The sequence below is a fragment of the Halyomorpha halys genome, unplaced genomic scaffold (genome assembly GCF_000696795.3).
Source record: "Halyomorpha halys isolate HHAL.00 unplaced genomic scaffold, Hhal_1.1 Scaffold172.1, whole genome shotgun sequence".
NCBI classification, from domain to species: Eukaryota; Metazoa; Arthropoda; class Insecta; order Hemiptera; family Pentatomidae; genus Halyomorpha; species Halyomorpha halys.
This window is the reverse complement of record NW_027113242.1, coordinates 1010728-1014501: the sequence shown is the minus strand read 5'-3', so window position 1 is coordinate 1014501 and position 3774 is coordinate 1010728. Positions and strand designations below refer to the sequence as shown.

Below are 3774 nucleotides of genomic sequence, written 5' to 3'. Positions count from 1 at the left end.
TGTCACTCCTCGATTGAGAGATAATAAAATTCTGTACTGCGTTCGTAAAGACAGTAAATTCGAAAATATTTATTTTCTTTATTATATAGTGCCTAGCTCACATCATACAACTTTCAGTTACCACTCTATATGTGTCTCAAAGTATTGGTAGACTGGTGTTACTGATATTTTTGAAAAAAAAAAAAAAAAACTTAAGACCAAAAATTTGCTGTCACTATACAATTTGTATTTTAGCGGGAAATAATGAATATTATTTTGTTCCTAAAAAGATCCTTTAAAAAGTCGTAATGCAATTAGAAATTTTGGGCGGTCACTGCTCTTCCCGTCCGATCTATTTTTATTTTTACTATCATAAAATTCTTTAATATTTTCTATTTATTTGTTTTATAGTTGCTAAGCGAGATTACTCTTAATTTTTTCTACTTTTCTAATAAAAAAAAAAAGGAGCTTTAGAGGAAAGGTTTTTAAATATTCGTCAATTAAGCTTTGTCACACTATTATAGTAAATAATAGAGATGGCGGGTTAAATCAAAATCGATTGAGTAGTTTTCATAAAAATCGATTGTATGAACTGACACTTCCAGTCTATCTTTTTTTTTTAAAGTTGTCACATCGCCTTAAATATGTAATTTCATTTTCGTAAAAGTTTTCGTTTTTGAGCTAGGCTGTTCATACAGACCACTCAGGGGACGCTCTCACATTCATTTCCGTCGAAAACTCGAATTCGAAATTTTGTACGATCTTAGTACTTTCCCTTTCCATATATAAGTAATTGGAAGTAAAACCATTGGTTGATTGAAAATCGTATCTCAGATTGTATGTGTCTATCAAAATATTACAATTGAAATTAGTAAATACATTGTGAAGAATAAGATAGAATTAGTTACAATATCAAACAACGAAAAATGTTTTGGACTCTGAATAACTGTATCTACTACGTAAATAGCTCCATTATTAATCAAATTGTTGATAACTTATTATAATTTAATGTTATAAATATAAATTTTCATTCGGTAGATAGCTTTAATATTACAAAGCACTAAATAAAGAATTAGTTAAATTTTAAAGTCACTTTTTGTTGCAGCCACTTTATTAAGGAAGAAGTATATTTTTTAGTTAGTCTTCAAAGGCTTAATTCCATAAAATAAATGAAATGTATAAAATAATTTAAATTTTTTTCTACAAGACTGAAAAGACAGTAAACTGCTCGTCGATTTCGACTATTATAACATTTACTAGACAAACGGTCCAAACTGCCAATCCATTACAAAGGACTGTTCTAGATTACTGTTATAAGGACTATCTGGACATACGGAGTAGAGCTATGGGGCTCCATTAAACCATTGAATTCCTCTCGAATCCAATTCTTACAGTCCAAAATACTTAATGCTCCTTACTTTGTCACAAATCAAATTATCCATCAGGACCTCAATGTCCCATATGTTGCCGATTTGGCCAGAACCAGATACCAATCCTTCCATGATAAACTTTCCAACCACCCAAACCAACTCGTTTCTAGCCTTAGATCCTCTTCCATTCCTGAAAATCCTCCGAGGCACCTGAAAAGAAGATCTCATCTAGAAATGTTTTTGGAGATCTATCAATAGGTAAATTCCCCACATATTTTATATACCCACAATATCACTTACAGCAAATTTACTTGATGTATATATATGTATAGAGTTGTAAATAACAATAAATAAACTATAAAAAAAAAATTCTGCATCGGCTCCCGTCAGATTCAATTATATATTAATTTTACCATCTTCAATTAAATACTACCATAACTTCAATTTAAATCATTTCAAATACTGTCCCTAGATGTTTAAGCCTGTTTGATTTTTTCAGCTACATTTGGCTACAATGAGATAAATGCTTATGAAATAGGAGGTATGTAATTCCTTCGTTATTTTTATATAATAAACTCATTAATTATATCTTATATATATTTTAAATACTTTTCAGATTGTGGAATAAGATATAATAATTCTATTGCACATGATGATTCATCGAAGAACAATGAGTTCCCATGGCATGCCGCATTGTTTAGAATGAACAACAGTTCCAAGTACGAATACATATGCGGTGCTAGTATCATCTACACAAATGTTGTCGTGACCGGTAAAAATATTAGTGCAATATATTTATTTCAATTATGTGGTTGTAATTAAATTCAATTTTAAGTTTAATGTATTTATTTAGCTGCGCATTGTGTTTACGACGAGGCCGAGCAGGATATTGACTACAGCCGAATGGTCATCGCAGTAGGGAAAAAAAACAGTTCTTGGGAGCACAGAGAAGTTCACGAGCAACGACTTGAGGTATGTGGAATTGTATGTGTCAGGAACTTAAACAGAAAAGAGGGACATGAAGTTGAAATGACTCCCACAAGTACTGCCTAAAGACTTTATTTCTCCTTTTAAACTTCTATGTATATGTTTGTACAATGTTTACATAGACAAGTAGTTATTAGGAGAGAAAATAGTTAACCTTTTACTTTAACTTATATTCTGTAAGTTAAATGATTCATGATAAAGAGGAAAGCGAACTTGTTCATATTGTTATACCAAACGTATTTAGGAGACAAATTCATGTAGAAAATAAAAAAAATAGTTGTCTACAAAATTTAAAATTTCTTCCGAAATATTACGTTTTAGACATCAAGGAGTGGATGGGAAAAAAGGAAGGAGGGGGAAACAGTAGAAGCAGGGAAATGATCAATGGAACGGCGAAGGGAGAAAGATGGAACGAAGGAAAGAAGTGGATGGAGCATTTCGCCTCGGACTTTATAACTAAAACTGACTTTTTTTATTTAAATAATTATTTTTATTTTTTTTTATGCCATAAATATATTTGTCTACTGTCCGAATATAATTGGGATACACCACTGTAATTATTTATATTTCATGAAATGTGTCATTTGAGGATAAGATGGCTTTTCATGATCTTTAGTTTAACCTGTAAAGTGGGAATAAGTTGTGTTAAATGGAGAAATATTTCCTTCTTTTAGCATTTTAAAACAATATAACATTTAACCTGGTTAGGGGTTTGTTAGTAGGTATGCTAAATAGAGAATGACGTCACGAAACGAAAGACCAGCTGTGCTGTAGACCATTATGTCCACAGTAGTTGATAGAAAGTGCTACCTTATTTTGTAAGCACTTTCTATCGCACCTTAGCGGGGCGGGTCCGGTGAGGAAGGATTGCCTTTTTTGTGTTTGCTATGATCTCCTCTTGTGAGATTGTGACATGTCGAACATCGACCAATTTACTGGATTTAAAGAAAGATAAGAAAGGCAACCATGGAGGGTGGGAGTGGAGGGTTTCATGCCGTTTTCCAATTTCAGGCACTTTTTAAATAATGCTCGATTTAACTATCATAAAGTGTTCTAATCCCATTTTAAGCTAATATCAAAAGTGGGGTCTTGGCGGGGCGAGTCCAGTGGGGAAGGATTGATTTTTTTTGTATTACGATCTCTTTAATGAACACTAGTATATAGTGGTATATAGATAGCCATAAAGAAAAGGAAGGGAACCAGTTGATTATTTTCGGTGCCCAGGGTGGGTTGTCTTCAGGGTCTGGGGCTGATACAATTTTTTTATAGAGTTATCATGCAACATCATAACTGTTAATGAAGTGAATATAAACTTTGAATAGAATCAATTTCAAGATCGGAAATAATACAAAAAAAATATATAAGAATGATGTTTTACCGCCTATCATTAGATTTGGTAAGGCTGATATGTTGGGGCGTCATGTGGTATATATATATA

General features: G+C 32.2%; 1 protein-coding gene and 1 long non-coding RNA gene across 3 annotated transcripts in view; one reads left to right on the top strand and one right to left on the bottom strand.

Moving 5' to 3' along the window:
• The window catches only part of LOC136796614 (uncharacterized), a 557216-nt gene that overhangs the window by 213867 nt on the left and 339575 nt on the right, over positions 1-3774 (bottom strand). The gene's annotated exons all lie outside the window — the stretch shown is intronic.
• Positions 1-3774, top strand: part of LOC106679018 (modular serine protease) — a 25361-nt gene that overhangs the window by 4955 nt on the left and 16632 nt on the right. For both annotated transcript variants that reach the window (XM_067050821.1, XM_067050820.1), the window contains exons 2-4: positions 1849-1890; positions 1966-2121; positions 2203-2321. In XM_067050821.1, the coding sequence (XP_066906922.1) occupies positions 1849-1890; positions 1966-2121; positions 2203-2321 (317 nt within the window). The remainder of the gene's footprint in view (positions 1-1848; positions 1891-1965; positions 2122-2202; positions 2322-3774) is intronic.